General features: G+C 42.8%; 1 protein-coding gene across 1 annotated transcript in view; it reads right to left on the bottom strand.

Annotated features, from left to right (window-relative positions):
- Window positions 1-19,624, bottom strand: part of LOC311130479 (zinc finger Ran-binding domain-containing protein 2-like) — a 23,109-nt gene continuing 3,485 nt past the window's right edge. The window contains exons 2-10 of the mRNA XM_084163217.1: window positions 9,965-10,017; window positions 5,931-6,039; window positions 5,733-5,815; window positions 5,547-5,623; window positions 5,258-5,407; window positions 4,701-4,855; window positions 3,632-3,718; window positions 2,560-2,706; window positions 1-2,335 (exon numbers count right to left, since the gene is read on the bottom strand). Of these exons, the coding sequence (XP_084019343.1) occupies window positions 2,278-2,335; window positions 2,560-2,706; window positions 3,632-3,718; window positions 4,701-4,855; window positions 5,258-5,407; window positions 5,547-5,623; window positions 5,733-5,815; window positions 5,931-6,039; window positions 9,965-10,017 (919 nt within the window). The 3' untranslated portion in view covers window positions 1-2,277. The remainder of the gene's footprint in view (window positions 2,336-2,559; window positions 2,707-3,631; window positions 3,719-4,700; window positions 4,856-5,257; window positions 5,408-5,546; window positions 5,624-5,732; window positions 5,816-5,930; window positions 6,040-9,964; window positions 10,018-19,624) is intronic.

The raw sequence follows: 19,624 nt of genomic DNA on the forward strand, positions 1-19,624 counted from the left end.
GAGTTTGACAGGACTTTACTCACATGTTGCTTACATTTCAGTTTATTTTTAGTGATCAAGATAAGACCTCGTCATCACATTCTATTGATTCTGTCATAAAAAAAAGATGTTAACAGTTATCCTTACCGCACAGTAATCCTGAGCTGTTTGAGTATACAACATAGAGCAGAAATTTCATGAGGTAAACTCTTACCAAAGTTGAGTAGAGTGCTTTTATAGGCCCTAAACATGAATTGTGACTGTATGACATACACCGTGTACAAAAGAGTAGGAATACCTGCTCTTTCCATGACAGAGTGACCAGGTGAAAGCTATGATCACTTAGTGATGCCACTTGTTGAATCCACTTCAAATCAGTGTAGATGCATTGCCTTGAGATAATTGAGATATTGATTGCCATTCAGATGGTGAATGGACAAGACAAAATATTTAAGTGCCTTTGAACTGGGTATGGTAGTAGGTGCCAGGCAGACCGGCTTGAGTGAGACAAGAATGGAAACGCTGCTGGGTTTTTCAAGCACAACAGTTTCCCGTGTGTATCAAGAATGGTCCACCACCCAAAGGACATACAGCCAAATTGACAACTGTGGGAAGCATTGGAGTCAACATGGGCCAGCATCCCTGTGGAATGCTTGACACCTTGTAGAGTCCACGCCTCGACAAATTGAGGCTATTCTGAGGGCAAAAGGGGGTGCAACTCAATATTAGGAAGGTGTTCCTAATGTTTTATACACTGTGTATACACTACCTGACTAAAGGTAAAGCACAGAATCGTCTACAATTTCATTGTGTTGCTGTAAGATTTCCCTTCACTGGAACTAAGGGGCCTAGCCCGAACCATGAAAAACAGCCCCAGACCAATATTCCTCCTCCACCAAACTTTACAGTTGGCACTATGCATTCGGGCAGGTAGCATTCTCCTGGCATCCGCCAAACCAAGATTTGTCAGTCGGACTGCCAGATGGTGAAGCGTAATTCATCATTCCAGAGAACGCGTTTCCACTGCTCCATGGTGATCTTAGGCTTGTGTGTGGGTGCTCGTCCATGGAAACCCATTTCATGAAGCTCCCGACGAACAGTTCTTGTGCTGACGTTGCTTCCAGAGGCAGTTTGGAACTAATGAGTGTTGCAACCAAGGACAGATGATTTTTACGCCCTACGCGTGCCAGCACTCGCCGGTCCCGTTCTGTGAGTTTGTGTGGCAAACCACTACACGGCTAAGCCGTTGTTGCTCCTAGACGTTTCCACTTCACAATAACGGCACTTACAGTTGACCGGGGGAGCTCAAGCAGGGCAGAAATTGACTTGCTGGAAAGGTGACATCCTATGACGGTGCCACGTTGAAAGTCCCTGAGCTCTTCAGTAAGGCCATTCTACTGCCAATGTTTGTCTATGGAGATTGCATGGCTGTGAGCTCAATTTTATACACCTGTCAGCAACAGTTGTGGCTGAAATAGCAGAATCCACTAATTTGAGGGGTGTCCACATACTTTTGTATATATAGTGTACTTAGGCCACCAATGAGAGTTAAGGAGGTAAAACGAATGACTAAACTGTCAGCTCCAAATCATATGTTTGTTTCCTAAGCCTAAAATGATACCATCAGAATTCCTTGCACTTATTCAAAACAAGAAATATCAGAAAGTAAAGAAAAATACTTACCTTCACCTCAAAACAGAGAAAGACTTAACAGTAAATCAAATTAGTTTAGCAAGCTTCTTGGTGAATACAATAGACATTTCAAGATGGTTTTACAGACCTGAGTTAGTAATAATTTTTCCCTCACTTAAACAATTTCACACACAAGAATGTTCCTAAATCACTGAAAATCTGGGTTTATAAGACCAACATCTGTAAAAGATCCTTGGTAAAATGGAAGTTCATTCTATGATATTCTCATTTCTCAAAGCCTAATGAGTGGATTTAAAATGTAGCCTGCCATGACATTGTGCAGTTTGGATAAAAAAATTGATGTAGCCTCTTCACAATATTATTCTGTTTCTCTAAAAAGAACCAGACACCATAAGCCTATTGAACACCTAGTTACACACTTAGTTACAGACGGAGATCTTGGTAAGCTTTAAAAAAAAGGCAGCATGAAATGAATTGTAAAGAGAGAACAGACATGTCACCATTTTCTTCTTTTGAGGAAAATATCTGTTGTGTACTGCAACGCTCTGGTAAAATGAACAGCATAATGAACAGATCTGTCTTGTTTTTTGTTTGTTAACACATCCATTAAGATTCCTTTTTTCTGTTTTACGGGCTGCTTTAAACTTATTTCTTTTTTGAACTTGAGCCAGAATGGTAAGATCCAGAGGACTGGCCACGGCACCTGAAACAAGACAAAATACCAGAGAGGTGAGTAAGGTGGAAAGGCACGACCATCTACCTAAGGCATCAATTCAGCACATGCACCTGATATAACAACATTAAGATAAGGTATTGTACTAAGTCACATAATTGAAACAAAATCTTGACACCAGAAGTGAAGACGGTAGTAGGTGGCAAGGCTAATATTCAGTACACCATTTTGCGGTATTCCACAGAAACCCAAACCTTTCGGACAATCGTGATCTAGAGCGCCTTTTTTTCCTCTCTCCAGGTGAGGACCTGGAGCGACTGCGCTTCTTTCCTCTCTCTGGCGAGGAGGGCGAGCAAGACCTCTTCCTGGGAGAAGAGCCCTCTCCAGACCTGGAGCTGGATCTTTTGTAGAGATAAAGCAGTGAAGTCAGTGAGGCAAAAACAATAATGAACCAGGTATATACAGTAAGAGAATCAAAGGGGACATCGTTTTACAATAGATATAAAAAACAAAAACAACAGACATATACTGAACAAAAATATAAACGCAACATGTAAAGTGTTGGTACCATGTTTCATGAGCTGAAATAAAAGATCCCAGAATTTTTACATACACACAAAAAGCTTATTTCTCAAAAATGTTGTACACAAATTTGTTTACATCCCTGTTAGTGAACATTTCTCCTTTGCCAAGATAATGCATCCACCTGACCCACCCAACATGGGTACGTCCAACAGGCCTCACAACTGCAGACCACGTGTAACCACGCCAGCCCAGGACCTCTACATCTGTCTTTTTCACCTGCGGGATCTTCTGAGATCAGCTACCCGGACAGCTGATGAAACCGAGGAGTATTTCTGTCAGTAATAAAGTATTTTGTGTGGAAAAACATTCTGATTGGCTGGGCCTGGCTCCCCAGTGGGTGGGCCTATGCCCTCACAGGCCCACCCATGGCTGCGCCCCTGCCCAGTCATGTGAAATCCATAGATTAGGGCCTAATTTATTTATTTCATTTGACTGATTTCCTTATATGAACTGTAACTCAGTAAAATTGTTAAAATTGTTGCATGTTGCGTTTATATTTTTGTTCAGTATAGAAATAGTTGATTTAACATGACAAATCAATTCAGATACAGGGACAAACTAGTCAGTTGTATTGTGACACTTTCCATATTTAAATTGGGGACATCCAAGGAAGAAACAGTATAAGGATACGTTTTTGGATTTTCAATCGCTTATACACTTCAAATAGGGCAGTATGGTTTCTGGAACATTCTGCCCAGTCACATACTCTCTCCTAAAGGGAGTGCATGTCACCTCATTCACCTGGAGTTGGACCTGCAAGACTGGTCTCGCTCATGGGAACTGGAGCGAGATCTAGATCTGGAACTGGATGAGCTTCTAGATTGGGATCTGAAAAACAGAAAACACATTTCCCCAATATTTTCTATTGTGTGGAAGACAAACATGTTACAGCTATCAAACGTGTAACAGTCCATTAATGGTAAGAGAGATCAATGTTCACCACCTTGATGTACACAAACCAATGGTCACTGACTACTTTGGACCATGTGACAGAAATCCATTCAAACAATTAAACTGACAATACCAGGGATTCAACCTTAAAATAAAGCAATCTGATACAAGCATAAAAAGGTCAATCTCAACAATAAACCAAGTATTAAACTGGTGAGTATAAACCAACTATTCCAAAACATGAATAGAAGATGCACATTGATGTAAATACAGGACCGCCCAGTCATTGCCATTTGATGTCATAAGCCATCTTACAATGTTGTGTCCACTCTTACGTCATTACATTTACATTTTAGTCATTTAGCAGACGCTCTTATCCAGAGCGACTTACAATTAGTGAGTGCATACATTTTTCATACTGGCCCCCCGTGGGGAATCGAACCCACAACCCTGGCGTTGCAAACGCCATGCTCTACCAACTGAGCTACACGGGTCATGGTAGTAATCTTACATTTATTTAATTGTTTTACATTTTAGTCATTTAGCAGACGCTCTTATCCAGAGCAACTTACAGTAGTGAGTACATACATTTTCATACTTTCTTGTACTGGTCCCCTGTGGGAATCGAACCCACAACCCTGGCATTGCAAGCGCCATGCTCTACCAACAGCCACACGGGACCAGTTGACATCAGTTGAATCAAACTCCCCCAAAATAATAAAAAATTTATGCAATAACCCTTTCACATTGCCATTAGGGGGTAAACCCACACACACATTTTAAGTCACTTAAATGACAAAACAGGAGACAAAAAAAGCAAAGAATGACATAATTCATGTGAATCAATAGGTTAGAAGGAAGATTTAACTTTTGATACTGACATTTTGCCTGGAGTTACCCTTGACCTGTGCCCTTTTACCTGGACCTGGACCGAGAGCTGGAGGAGCCAGAGGAAGATTGGGAAGACCCCGGGGGGCTATCCTTCTTCACTGCGACTGGCTTGTCCTTCTCCCCCTCATCACCACTGGCATCCAGATCGTACTTCGACAAGTCAGCATCATCCTCGTCATCATCCTGGCGAACCAGAGGAATTACAGTTTTAAAACATAGCTGGGTTGTGTGTTAACTAGGCACAAAACAGAAAGAAACAGTTGAAGGTTATGAACAATTCAGTGTTCCGACCTCCATCCCTGACGTATCTCTGAGGTCCTATCTGAACGTGTCCAATAAGAAGCATCAATTCAAATTTTCCATTGCACAATATTTTGTTACAATATCTGGCATCACCCAGATAGGTGCTCCACCATTGTGCTACATATTAATAGTGGACATGGTGAGTTACTACTGCCTTACAATGGAAAGCAATGGAAAAGTGCTATACACAGTAACTCACTGTGTTCCAAAACTTGTCCTCCTGCAATAACTGAACAGGTTAGTTAGCATTTTATTTTTACATCTCAGGGATCATGTCCTTACATCTAGTTTGTATTTTGAAAGGTCTCCTTCCTCTTCGTCATCATCATCCTCCTCATCTTCTGCTTTCACTGGATCTGCCTTTTTGTCACTCTCTTTCGAGGAAGACTTGCTCCCAGGTTTCCCGCGGTACTTTTTCTTTTTTCTCCCAAACTGGTAAATATTGAAAGACAAAATAAAATATTAGTGTAACTTGAATGGCAACATACATTGTTGTCTATACCAAATCGTAAACCAGTATTATCTGATAGTTAGAAACCACAGTAAGAGCTTATTCACAAAATACATTCACCTCGTCGTATTCTCCATCAGATTCATCTCGGTCGATGTACTCCACATTCTCCCGCTCATTGAACCCTCCACCATATCCTGATAACACGAAAGGGCAATTGAATTAAGAATAAACAAGGAATATCCAAGGAGGCAATTTACTTTAAAACATGACAAAGAACTTCTAGGGCAGTGTTGTGTAGTGCACCTGTTCTCTCCTCGAGCTTGGCATATTTAGGAGTGTTGCACATGTTGCACTCAGACCTCCTGGCCCAGTTCACATTGCCACAGCTATAAATAAAAAAAGGCAAACTATCATGTGCTTATCACATACAGTCAAAGCATTACCTGTGTTAAGATCCACCATGCACGCGTCTTGAGGGTTTATGAAGAGTTAGTCACTTACGTTTTACACTGCCAATCGTTTGCACTAAAGAGGCCCCGACTCTTCTCAGCCAGGGTCTTGCCAATCTCTGTTCCTCCTGCTTTCATCATCTTTGCCTCTGTTGTCTTTTCTGTTTCGGATAAATAGGGATTCACATTGGTGTGACAATACTTTGACACAAGTCAGTGAAACAATCCTGGACATGTTATTCCTTGATACCTCTTCCTAACGCATGAATTGTCGGATGTGCTCCGACACTCGTCGGCTGTATCAGGGCTTGCAAACTATCACGGATTACAAAGGGAAACCCAGTCGCGAGCTGTCCAGTGCCGCGAGCCTACCAAAACAGCTAAATGCCATCTATGCTCGCTTTGAGGCTAGCAACACTGAACCATGCATGAGAGTACCAGCTGTTCTGGACGACTGTGTGATCACACTCTCCATAGCCGATGTGAGTAAAACCTTTAAACAGGTTAACATTCACAAGGCCGCAGGGCCAGACGGATCCGAGCATGCTCTGACCAGCTGGCAAGTGTTTCCACTGACATTATCAACCTCTTCCTGACCCAGTCTGTAATACAGTACCTATACGTTTCAAGCAGACAACCATAGTCCCTCTGCCCAAGAACGCCAAAGTAGCCTGTCTAAATTATTATCGCCCCGTAGCCATGAAATGCATTGAAAGGCTGGTCATGGCTCACATCATCCCAGACACCTGGGACCCACTCCAATTCGCATACCACACTGCCCTTTCCCATCTGGACAAAAGGAACACCTACAGTTGAAGTCGGAAGTTTACATACACGTTTTTCAACCACTCCACACATTTCATGTTAACAAACTATAGTTTTGGCAAGTCGGTTAGGACATCTACTTTGTGCATGACACAAGCAATTTTTCCAACAATTGTTTACAGACAGATAATTTCACTTATAATTCACTGTATCACAATTCCAATGGGTCAGAAGTTTACATACACTAAGTTGACTGTGCCTTTAAACAGTCAACATTCCAGAAAATGATGTCATGGCGTTAGAAGCTTCTGATAGGCTAATTGACATAAATTGAGTCAATTGGAGGTCTACCTGTGGATGTATTTCAAGGCCTACCTTCAAACTCAGTGCCTCTTTTGTTGACATCATGGGAAAATCAAAAGAAATCAGCCAAGACCTCAGAAAAATAATTGTAGACCTCCACAAGTCTGCTTCATCCTTGGGAGCCATTTCCAAACGCCTGAAGGTACCACGTTCATCTGTACAAACAATAGTACGCAAGTATAAACACCATGGGACCACGCAGCCATCATACCGCTCAGGAAGGAGACAGGTTTTCGCGTACTTTGGTGCGAAAAGTGCAAATCAATCCCAGGACAACAGCAAAGGACCTTGTGAAGATGCTGGAGGAAACAGGTACAAAATTATCTATATCCACAGTAAAACGAGTCCTATATCGACATAACCTGAAAGGCCGCTCAGCAAGGAAGAAGCCACTGCTCCAAAACCGCCATAAAAAAGCCAGACTACGGTTTGCAACTGCACATGGGAACAAAGATCGTACTTTTTGGAGAAATGTCCTCTGGTCTGATGAAATAAAAATAGAACTGTTTTGCCATAATGACCATTGTTATGTTTGGAGGAAAAAGGGGGTTCCTTGCAAGCCGAAGAACACCATTCCAACTGTGAAGCACGGGGGTGGCAGCATCGTGCTGTGGGGGTGCTTTGCTGCAGGAGGGACTGGTGCACTTCACAAAATAGATGGCATCATGAGGAAGCAAAATTATGTGGATATATTGAAGCAACATCTCAGGACATGAGTCAGGAAGTTAAAGCTTGGTCGCAAATGGGTCTTCCAAATGGACAATGACCCCATGCATACTTCCAAAGTTGTGGCAAAATGGCTTAAGGACAACAAAGTGAAGGTATTGGAGTGGCCATCACAAAGCCCTGACCTCAATCCTATAGAAAATGTGTGGGCAGAACTGAAAAAGCGTGTGTGAGCAAGGAGGCCTACAAACCTGACTCAGTTACACCAGCTCTGTCAGGAAGAATGGGCCAACATTCACCCAACTTATTGTGGGAAGCTTGTGGAAGGCTACCCAAAACGTTTGACTCAAGTTAAACAATTTAAAGGCAACGCTACCAAATACTAATTGAGTGTATGTAAACTTCTGACCCACTGGGAATGTGATGAAATAAATAAAAGCTGAAATAAATATATAATACTCTCTACTATTATTCTGACATTTCACATTCTTAAAATAAAGTGGTGATCCTAACTGACCTAAGACAGGGACATTTTACTAGGATAAATGTCAGGAATTGTGAAAACCTGAGTTTAAATGTATTTGGCTAGGGTGTAAACTTCCGACTTTAACTGTACGTGAGAATGCTGTTCATTGACTACAGCTCAGCGTGCAACACCATAGTGCCCTCCAAGCTCATCACTGAGCTAAGGACCGTGGGATTAAACTCCTCCCTTTGCAACTGGATCCTAGACTTCCTGATGGGCCGCCCCCAGGTGGTAAGGGTAGGTAACAACACATCCGCCACGCTGACCCTCAACACAGGGGCCCCTCAGGGGTGCGTGCTTAGTCCCCTTCTGTACTCCCTGTTCACCCACGACTGCGTGGCCGCGCACGACTCCAAGATCATCATTAAGTTTGCAGACGACATGACGGTGGTAGGCCTGATCACCGACGACGATGAGACAGCCTACAGGGAGAAGGTCCGAGACCTGGCAACAACAACCTCTACCTCAACGTCAGCAAGACAAAGGAGCTGATCGTGGACTACAGAAAACAGAGGGCCGAGCACGCCCCCATCTCCATGTTCTGGTCCCCCTTGGTCAGTTCAGAGTAATGATCAGAGACCTCCATGTTGATAAATGTGTCTGTTTTTCTTAATGTTTTGTAATTTTGTATATTGTATGTATGTGTTTTGATGTGTTTATGCAGGGCTAATCTGTAAAAGAGACCCTAGTCTCAGTATGACTTCCCTGTCAAAATAAAGGTTAAATAAAAAATAAATCCACGTCGACAGGGCTGTAGTGGAGCAGGTTGAGAGCTTCAAGTTCCTCAGTGTTTATCATGGTTCACATACACCAACACAGTCGTAACGCAAGCACAACAACACCTCTTCCCCCTCAGGAGGTTGAAAAGATTTGGCAAGGTCCCTCAGATCCTCAAAAGGTTATACAGCTGCACCACTGAGAGCATCTTGACTGGCTGCATCACTGCTTGGTATGGCAACTGCTTGGCATTCGACCGCAAGGCGCTACAGAGGGTAGTGTGTACAGCCCAGTACATCAGTGGGGCCTAGCTCCCTGCCATCCAGGACCTCTATACCAGGCCGTGTCAGAGGAAGGCCCTAAAAATTGTCAAAGACTCCAGCCACCCAAGTCATAGACTGTTCTCTCTGCTACCACATGGCAAGCGGTACCGATGCACCAAGTCTGGAACCTGAACAGCCTCTACCCCCAAGCCATAAGATTGCTAAATAATTAAATAGTTAATCAATAGTGACCTGAAGTATCTGCATTGACCCCTTTTGCACTAACTATTTTGTCTCATCACATACACTGCTGTTACTGTTTATTACCTATCCTGTTGCATAGTCACTTTATCCCTACCTATATGTACATATCTATCTCAATTACCTGGTACCCCGTCTATATAGCCAAGTTATCGCTACTCATTGTGTATTTATTCCTCGTGTTATTATTTTTCAATTTTTCCTCCTTTCTTTTCTTCCTGCATTGTTGGGAAGGGCCTGTAAGCATTTCACGGTTTGTCTACACCTGTTGTTTATGAAGCATGTGATAAATAACATTTAATTTGGTTACTTTTCTGATGGACTTGGATATCTTTACAGGCTGGCAGACATTCAATAGCAAACGCTGGTTCTCTTGAAGTCTCATCACAATAAATCTGTGTTCCTCCTACCAAACGATTGTCAATTGTAAATTTGTCGAGCAATTCATCTGGACATGCAGACCATAAAGAGACATGCCAGGGTAGTAAGTATAGTAATGGGCCCAACAGAGACAAAATAACTTACCCCTGCCACATCTATTACAGCTTGTTCTTCTGGCAAAGTTCACATTTCCACATCTAAAGGGAAAATAACACAACGTGTGAAAATGAGCATTTGCAAAATCCAAAATGGTTTTACTGTACAGAGCTAGCTCACCATTGGGCAGTGAAGCTACAATTTAAATGTTGGCTCTAGCTACTGCAGCATTTTGGAATTGAGATCAGATGAATATTAGTGAACTGTACAGAATGTCAACCACCAACGCCTCGAGGCATGCTTCACCGTCTGCATTGACGCAGGTTGAGACATTATGCAACTTTACCTGGACCTACGCAGTTACATATTCGTTACTAGTCATCTGCTTCTAGCTAACGTTAGCTACAACACAAATGCCTAGGCTATCAATCAACTGGATGTGGCTAGCAACAAACCAGGTTCTCTCTCAATTCAAGACGAATTGGCAAGATGAATTGGCTAGCTAGCGGTAGCTACATTGTACCGCTTGACTTGGTGATAAGAGTGATATTGAAAAGATTATCGTCCAGTGTGGATACTTTGAGATTTTGGCAATGAAGCCATTGATCTACCTCCCCAGAGCCAGATGAACTTGTGGATACCATTTGTATGTCTGTGTGCAGTTTGAAGGAAGTTGCTAACTAGCGTTAGCGCAACTGCTAACTAGCGTAGTTAGCATTGGCTCGCCAAACGACCTCTAACTTCCTTCATATCTGGATGCACAGCCATAAAAATTGTAAAATGGATTTGCGTCACGGCACCAACATTAGCGTTCCAGCAACAACATTAAGACTTTCGGTTTTCTGATTGAAAATAAAAGTCTGCGGTAAAATGTTATGTGTATGATACTAAATTACTAATGTTTGCAGCTTTGTATAGTGCATAATGTTAAACTAATGTTACAAAATGATAACTACATCGGGGGAGAATTACTACTTTACAGTGGGGAAAATAAGTATTTAGTCAGCCACCAATTGTGCAAGTTCTCCCACTTAAAAAGATGAGAGAGGCCTGTCATTTTCATCATATGTACACGTCAACTATGACAGACAAAATGAGAAAAAAAAATCCAGAAAATCACATTGTAGGATTTTTAATGAATTTATTTGCAAATTATGGTGGAAAATAAGTATTTGGTCAATAACAAAAGTTTCTCAATACTTTGTTATATACCCTTTGTTGGCAATGACACAGGTCAAACGTTTTCTGTAAGTCTTCACAAGGTTTTCACACACTGTTGCTGGTATTTTGGCCCATTCCTCCATGCAGATCTCCTCTAGAGCAGTGATGTTTTGGGGCTGTCGCTGGGCAACACGGACTTTCAACTCCCTCCAAAGATTTTCTATGGGGTTGAGATCTGGAGATTGGCTAGGCCACTCCAGGACCTTGAAATGCTTCTTACGAAGCCACTCCTTCGTTGCCCGGGCGGTGTGTTTGGGATCATTGTCATGCTGAAAGACCCAGCCACGTTTCATCTTCAATGCCCTTGCTGATGGAACGAGGTTTTCACTCAAAATCTCACGATACATGGCCCCATTCATTCTTTCCTTTACACGGATCAGTCGTCCTGGTCCCTTTGCAGAAAAACAGCCCCAAAGCATGATGTTTCCACCCCCATGCTTCACAGTAGGTATGGTGTTCTTTGGATGCAACTCAGCATTCTTTGTCCTCCAAACACGACGAGTTGAGTTTTTACCAGAAAGTTCTATTTTGGTTTCATCTGACCATATGACATTCTCCCAATCCTCTTCTGTATCATCCAAATGCACTCTAGCAAACTTCAGACGGGCCTGGACATGTACTGGCTTAAGCAGGGGGACACGTCTGGCACTGCAGGATTTGAGTCTCTGGCGGCGTAGTGTGTTACTGATGGTAGGCTTTGTTACTTTGGTCCCAGCTCTCTGCAGGTCATTCACTAGGTCCCCCCGTGTGGTTCTGGGATTTTTGCTCACCGTTCTTGTGATTTTTTTGACCCCACGGGGTGAGATCTTGCGTGGAGCCCCAGATCGAGGGAGATTATCAGTGGTCTTGTATGTCTTCCATTTCCTAATAATTGCTCCCACAGTTGATTTCTTCAAACCAAGCTGCTTACCTATTGCAGATTCAGTCTTCCCAGCCTGGTGCAGGTCTACAATTTTGTTTCTGGTTTCCTTTGACAGCTCTTTGGTCTTGGCCATAGTGGAGTTTGGAGTGTGACTGTTTGAGGTTGTGGACAGGTGTCTTTTATACTGATAACAAGTTCAAACAGGTGCCATTAATACAGGTAACAAGTGGAGGACAGAGGAGCCTCTTAAAGAAGAAGTTACAGGTCTGTGAGAGCCAGAAATCTTGCTTGTTTGTAGGTGACCAAATACTTATTTTCCACCATAATTTGCAAATAAATTCATTAAAAATCCTACAATGTGATTTTCTGGATTTTTTTCTCTCAATTTGTCCGTCATAGTTTACGTGTACCTATGATGAAAATTACAGGCCTCTCTCATCTTTTTAAGTGGGAGGACTTACACAATTGGTGGCTGACTAAATACTTTTTTTCCCCACTGTACCTCTAATTGCCCTGAATGCCTCTGCTGATCCCACAGCTATTGTATGCAGTAGTCATGCGCCTATGAACCAGAGTGATACTGTTAGCACTGAGGTGGTGTGCCCTAGTAGGAAGTCCACTGTGTTCAGCTCACCCTGCACTAACATAAATAACATGAGCATATCTACCTCTGTTTTATTGCTTTACTGGGAAGCTTACCAATCAAGCATCCCAGAAAAGTGCTAAAAATAGCCCACGTTAACATATGTAGCTTAAGAAACAAGGTTCATGAAATCAATAATTTGCTAGTAACATATGACATACATATTCTGACATTCTCTGAAACTCACTTAGATAATACCTTTAAATGAAACAGTGGTAGCAATACATGGTTATAAGATCTAAAGAAAATACAGAAATGCCAAAAGGTGGAGGTGTGGCCGTTAAATACTGTTGAAGTAATATGGCTACAGGTACATCTGCCTCACCTACAGGCCATTCTGGTGGGAAGATGCTATAGACCACCAAGTGTGAACAGTCAGTATCTGGATAACATGTGTAAAATGCTTGATAATGTATGTTATATCAACAGAGGTATATTTTCTGGGTGATTTAAATATTGACCGGCTTTCATTAGGCTCCCCACTCAAGAGGAAGATTCAAATCGTAACTTGTGCCTGCAACCTGGTTCAGATTATCAGTCAACCTACCAGGGTAGTTACAAACAGCACAGACATGAAATCATCAACATCTCTTGATCACATCTTTACTCATGCTGCAGAAATTTGCTTTAAAGCAGTATCCTAATCCATCGGACGTAGTGATCACAATATAGTAGCCATATCTAGGAAAACCAAAGTTCCAAAAGGCTGGCCCTAAAATAGTGTATAAGAGCTCATACAATAAGTTTTTGTAGTGATTCCTATGTTGTTGATGTAAAGAATATGTGTTGGTCCATGGTGTGTAATGAGGAGCAACCAGACGCTGCACTTGACACATTTATGAAATTGCATATCCCAGTTACTAATAAGCACGCACCCATTAAGAAAATGACTGTACAAACTGTTAAATCCCTGTGGATTGATGAGGAATTGAAAAATGGTATGGTTGAGAGGGAAGAGGCAAAAGGAATGGCATATACAGTGGGGAAAAAAAGTATTTAGTCAGCCACCAATTGTGCAAGTTCTCCCACTTAAAAAGATGAGAGAGGCCTGTAATTTTCATCATAGGTACATGTCAACTATGACAGACAAAATGAGAAAAAAAATCCAGAAAATCACATTGTAGGATTTTTAATGAATTTATTTGCAAATTATGGTGGAAAATAAGTATTTGGTCACCTACAAACAAGCAAGATTTCTGGCTCTCACAGACCTGTAACTTCTTATTTAAGAGGTTCCTCTGTCCTCCACTCGTTACCTGTATTAATGGCACCTGTTTGAACTTGTTATCAGTATAAAAGACACCTGTCCACAACCTCAAACAGTCACACTCCAAACTCCACTATGGCCAAGACCAAAGAGCTGTCAAAGGACACCAGAAACAAAATTGTAGACCTGCACCAGGCTGGGAAGACTGCAATAGGTAAGCAGCTTGGTTTGAAGAAATCAACTGTGGGAGCAATTATTAGGAAATGGAAGACATACAAGACCACTGATAATCTCCCTCGATCTGGGGTTCCACGCAAGATCTCACCCCGTGGGGTCAAAATGATCACAAGAATGGTGAGCAAAAATCCCAGAACCACACGGGGGGACCTAGTAAATGACCTGCAGAGAGCTGGGACCAAAGTAACAAAGCCTACCATCAGTAACACACTACGCCGCCAGGGACTCAAATCCTGCAGTGCCAGACGTGTCCCCCTGCTTAAGCCAGTACATGTCCAGGCCCGTCTGAAGTTTGCTAGAGTGCATTTGGATGATCCAGAAGAGGATTGGGAGAATGTCATATGGTCAGATGAAACCAAAATATAACTTTTTGGTAAAAACTCAACTCGTCGTGTTTGGAGGACAAAGAATGCTGAGTTGCATCCAAAGAACACCATACCTACTGTGAAGCATGGGGGTGGAAACATCATGCTTTGGGGCTGTTTTTCTGCAAAGGGACCAGGACGACTGATCCGTGTAAAGGAAAGAATGAATGGGGCCATGTATCGTGAGATTTTGAGTGAAAACCTCCTTCCATCAGCAAGGGCATTGAAAATGAAACGTGGCTGGGTCTTTCAGCATGACAATGATCCCAAACACACCGCCCGGGCAACGAAGGAGTGGCTTCGTAAGAAGCATTTCAAGGTCCTGGAGTGGCCTAGCCAGTCTCCAGATCTCAACCCCATAGAAAATCTTTGGATGGAGTTGAAAGTCTGTGTTGCCCAGCGACAGCCCCAAAACATCACTGCTCTAGAGGAGATCATCTGCATGGAGGAATGGGCCAAAATACCAGCAACAGTGTGTGAAAGCCTTGTGAAGACTTACAGAAAACGTTTGACCTGTGTCATTGCCAACAAAGGGTATATAACAAAGTATTGAGAAACTTTTGTTATTGACCAAATACTTATTTTCCACCATAATTTGCAAATAAATTCATTAAAAATCCTACAATGTGATGTTCTGGATTTTTCTCATTTTGTCTGTCATAGTTGACGTGTACCTATGATGAAAATTACAGGCCTCTCTCATCTTTTTAAGTGGGAGAACTTGCACAATTGGTGGCTGACTAAATACTTTTTTCCCCCACTGTAAGTCTGGCTGCAAAACAGATTGGCAAACGTACTGCAAATTGAGAAATCATGTGACTAAACTGAATATAAAGAAGAAAATACACTATGAAACAAAGATAAATTACAAAGAATGATAGTAAAAAGCTTTGGAGCACCTTCAATGAAATTCTGGGCAAATAGGCAAACAACGCCAGCATTCATTGAATCAGAAGGCTTATTCGTCACAAATCCCACTGATATTGCCAACTACTTTAATGATTTTTTCATTAGCAATATTAGCAAATTTAGGCATGACATGCCAGCAACAAACGCTGACACTATACATCCAAGTATATCTGACCAAATTATGAAAGACAAGCATTGTCATTTTTTGAATTCCGTAAAGTGAGTGTGGAAGAGGTGAAAACAATGACAAGCCACCGGGGTCTGACAACTTGGATGGAAAATTACTGAGGAGAATAGCAGACGATATTGCCACTCCTATTCGCCATATCTTCAATTTAAGCCTACTAGAAAGTGTGTGCCCTCAATCCTGGAGGGAAGCAAAAGTCATTCCGCTACCTAAGAATAGTAAAGCCCCGTTTACAGGCTCAAATAGACCAACCTTTAGTAAACTTTTGGAAAAAATAGTTTTTTACCAGATACAATGCTATTTAAAGTAAACAAATTAACAACAGACTTTCAGCATGGTTATAGGGAAGGACATTCAACAAGCACAGCACTTACGCAAATGAATGATGATTGGCTGAGAGAAATTGATGATAAAAAGATTGTGGGGGCTGTTTTGTTAGACTTCAGTGCGGCTTTTGACATTATCGATTATAGTCGGTTGCTGGAAAAACATATGTGATTTGGCTTTACACCCCATGTCAAATTGTGGATAAAGAGTTACCTGTCTAACAGAACACATAGGGTGTTCTTTAATGGAAGCCTCTCCAACATAATCCAGGTAGAATCAGGAATTCCCTAGGGCAGCTGTCTAGGCCCCTTCCTTTTTTCAATCTTTACTAACGACATTCCACTTGCTTTGAGTAAAGCCAGTGTGTCTATGTATGCTGACGACTCAACACTATACACGTCAGCTACTACAGCGACTGAAATGACTGCAACACTAAAAGAGCTGCAGTTAGTTTCAGAATGGGTGGCAAGGAATACATTAGTCCTAAATATTTCAAAAACTAAAAGCGTTGTATTTGGGACAAATCATTCACTAAACCCCAACCAAATCTTGTAATGAATAATGTGGAAATTGAGCAAGTTGATGTGACTAAAATGCTTGGAGTAACCTTTGATTGTAAACTCATGGTCAAAAGATATTGATACAACATTAGCTAATATGGGGAGAAGTCTGTCCATAATGAAGTGCTTATTTGCCTTCTTAACAGCACTATCAACAAGGCAGGTCCTACAGGCCCTAGTTTTGTCGCACCTGGACTACTGTTCAGTCGTGTGGTCAGGTGCCACAAAGAGGGACCTAGGAAAATTGCAATTGGCTCAGAACAGGGCAGCACGGCTGGCCCTTGTATGTATGTATGTACACAGATTGATTGTATATGTTATCTTTCTATTCTGAGTTCCAAGATAGCGTAGCAGTGCGGTCGTGTTCTCTTGTGTGTCCATGTAAATAGCCTGTTTTTTTTTTTTTTTTTGTATTTTACGTATATATTTCCCTATCACACTTTTCATCCTTCTACTAAATATACTTTCCTGCAACCCGCCTCACTCAATGCGGAACGGATTCTATTATTTACTCACCTTTATCTGGAATCTCCAGTTGAAACCTGCCAGCCAGCTAACTAGCTACTTGCTATTAGCCGCCGTTAGCGGTTTTCACCCAGAACATTGGATTTTCTGCCGGAATAACGGAATCACTGGACCATAACACCGGATCTAGCTAGCTGCAACCGAATGGATGTCGAATGGATGTTGCTGTAGGCTAATCACCACTGCCCCCGTAGCACCAGTTAGCCTTGAGCCTTGAGCTAGCCCCGGCTATCTACCTCTCTGTCTACTGGACGGGAGTAGCCAGCTAACCAGCCAACTAGCTACTTGCTATTAGCCACTGTTAGCGGCTTTTCTCCATTGTCCGTGGCCTGCACTACCTACCAGCCAGCTCTAGCCTGGACTATTATCAGATTTTCTGCCGGAATCACTGAATCACTGGACCATTAACACTGGATAACCGCAACTAGCTAGCTGCAACCAAATGAACGTTGTTGTTGGCTAATCAGCCTTAAGCTAGCCTTGAGTCAGGCACATCTCCCGGCTATCTACCGCTCTGTCAACCGGACGGGACCTCCTAGAGTCGACACGGAGCACTGCCGATCCATCACGACTGGTCTGCCGACGTAATCGTCTGTGGTTTCAACAAGCTTCCCGTTGCGACGACCACGAAGATCAATCTGCTAGCCCCGGCCTGCTAGCACACGCAAACTACAACCGTGCATCCTGCTCGCTGTGCTGAAGCACCAATTTGAACTGCTCTCGGACTCACATATTGCTGTTCACAGGACCTTATGATCACTCAGCTGCACAGCTGATGCCTGCTGGACTGTTCCTTTACACGGTACCCTGTCCTGTTTATTCTGTTTAGCCTCAGCCCAAACTTTATCGCCATTAGCAGTTGTTGTCTTAGCTCTCTCTAATAACACCTGTGATTGCTTTATGCCTCTCTCCCATGTCAATATGCCTTGCCTATTGCTGTTCCAGTTAGTTCTTATTATACAATTTCACTGTAGAACCCCAAGTCACTCTCAAACTGCCTCAAATAGTTCCTTTGTTCCACCCCCCATACACGCAGAGACCAGCTCAATCGGTGCCTCCAGTGATGCTATCTCTTTCATTGTTACCCAACGCTTAGGTTTACCTCCACTGTACTCATATCCTTCCATATCCTTGTCTGTACATAATGCCCTGAATCTTTTCTACAACACCCGGAAATCTGCCCCCTTTATTCTCTGTACCCAACGCACTAGAAGATCAGTTCTTAAAGCCTTTAGCCGTATCCTTATTCTAGTCCTCCTCTGTTCCTCTGGTGATGTAGAGGCTAACCCAGGCCCTGCAGCCCCCCAGTATCACTCCTACTCCCCAGGAGCTATCATTTGTTGACTTCTGTAACCATAAAAGCCTTGGTTTTCTGCACGTTAATATCAGAAGCCTCCTTCCTAAGTTTGAGTTATTCACTGCGTTAGCACACTCCGCCAACCCTGATGTTCTAGCAGTGTCTGAATCCTGGCTTAGGAAGGCCACCAACAATTCTGAAATGTCCATCCCCAACTACAACATTTTCCGTCTAGATAGAACTGCCAAAGGGGGTGGAGTTGCAATCTACTGTAGAGATAGCCTGCAGAGCTCTATCATACTATCCAGGTCTGTGCCCAAACAGTTTGAGGTTCTACTTCTAGAAATCCACCTTTCCAGAAATAAGTCTCTCACTGTTGCCGCTTGCTACAGACCCCCCTCAGCCCCCAGCTGTGCCCTGGACACCATATGTGAATTGATTGCCCCCCATTTATCCTCAGAGTTCGTACTGCTTGGTGACCTAAATTGGGATATGCTTAACACACCGGCCATCCTACAATCCAAACTAGATGCCCTCAATCTCACACAAATTATCAACAAACCTACCAGGTACAACCCTAAATCCGTAAACATGGGAACCCTCATAGATATCATCCTGACTAACTTACCCTCTAAATACACCTCCACTGTCTTCAACCAGGATCTCAGCGATCACTGCCTTATTGCCTGCGTCCGTAACGGGTCCGCGGTCAAACGACCACCCCTCATCACTGTCAAACGCTCCCTAAAACACTTTAGCGAGCAGGCCTTCCTAATTGACCTGGCCCAGGTATCCTGGATGGAAATAGATCTCATTCCGTCAGTAGAGGATGCCTGGTTGTTCTTTAAAAGTAATTTCCTCTAAATCTTAAATGAACATGCCCCATTCAAAAAATACAGAACTAAGAACAGATATAGCCCCTGGTTCTTCTCAGACTTGACTGCCCTTGACCAGCACAAAAACATCCTGTGGTGTACTACATTAGCATCAAATAGCCCCCGCGATATGCAACTTTTCAGGGAAATTAGGAACCAATATACACGAGCAGTTAGGAAAGCAAAGGCTAACTTTTTCAAACAGAAATGTGCATCCTGTAGCACTAACTCCAAAAAGTTTTGGGACACTGTAAAGCCATGGAGAATAAGAGCACTTCCTCCCAGCTGCCCACTGCACTGAGGCTAGGAAACACTATCACCAACGATAAATCTACAATAATCGAGAATTTCAACAAGCATTTTGCTACGGCTGGCCATGCTTTCCACCTGGCTACCACTACCACACCAGCTCTGCACCCTCCGCTGCAACTTGCCCATGCCCCCCCCCGCTTCTCCCCCCCGCTTCTCCTTCACACAAATTCAGACAGCTGAT

The sequence above is a fragment of the Coregonus lavaretus genome (genome assembly GCF_964263955.1).
Source record: "Coregonus lavaretus genome assembly, chromosome: 6".
NCBI classification, from domain to species: Eukaryota; Metazoa; Chordata; class Actinopteri; order Salmoniformes; family Salmonidae; genus Coregonus; species Coregonus lavaretus.